We start from the raw sequence: 546 nt of genomic DNA on the forward strand, positions 1-546 counted from the left end.
AGAAAATATAAAAATAAAGGGTATATAAATATAAATCAAAATATTAAAATAAAAAAATATTAGAAAAGAAAAAAAAAAGGAAAGGAAAGGAAAGCTGGTGTGCGCTTACTCGTCCTCTTTGGGCTCACTAAACCAGTATTTGTAGCGGTGAGCTCGGAGGTATGCAGGAGGCTGTTTGCTGAACGGATACTGAGACTCATCTGTCTGAATGAGTCTGATCACTGCACAACACACACATGGAATATTTCCACAGTATAGTATAAAACACTGCATTAGGCACTGCATCTCGTTCAGACTGATGCACTTGATGCATTTAAATCTCATGCATGCACAAGCAAACACACGTCATCTCACCGTCTCGTTTGCCCTGCAGGAGTCTGTGTAGGAGGCTGCTGAACCAGGGGCTCTGTGCGTGCGGCCCCAAAGCAGCAAACCACATCTGCCAGTCCAGCCTGGGCTGGTGCGGAGTCACCACAGGGGGCGCTGCACTCATGTTCCCCGGCTTATACATGAACTCGATCTCCTGCAAAAAGTATAAAAACACCA

General features: G+C 44.7%; 1 protein-coding gene across 1 annotated transcript; it reads right to left on the reverse strand.

The window, feature by feature from the left end:
• Positions 1–105: 105 nt before the first annotated feature.
• LOC107734979 (lipase maturation factor 2-like) lies at positions 106–518 on the reverse strand. Its single transcript, XM_016546826.1, has 2 exons — positions 355–518; positions 106–221 (listed from the first exon to the last, which is right to left on the reverse strand). Exons 1-2 carry the CDS (start codon positions 509–511, stop codon positions 106–108), a joined length of 273 nt encoding a protein of 90 aa, XP_016402312.1. The 5' UTR covers positions 512–518.
• Positions 519–546: the final 28 nt, after the last annotated feature.

Source organism: Sinocyclocheilus rhinocerous, unplaced genomic scaffold (assembly GCF_001515625.1).
Source record: "Sinocyclocheilus rhinocerous isolate Xijiao unplaced genomic scaffold, SAMN03320098_v1.1 C35604385, whole genome shotgun sequence".
Lineage (NCBI taxonomy): Eukaryota > Metazoa > Chordata > Actinopteri > Cypriniformes > Cyprinidae > Sinocyclocheilus > Sinocyclocheilus rhinocerous.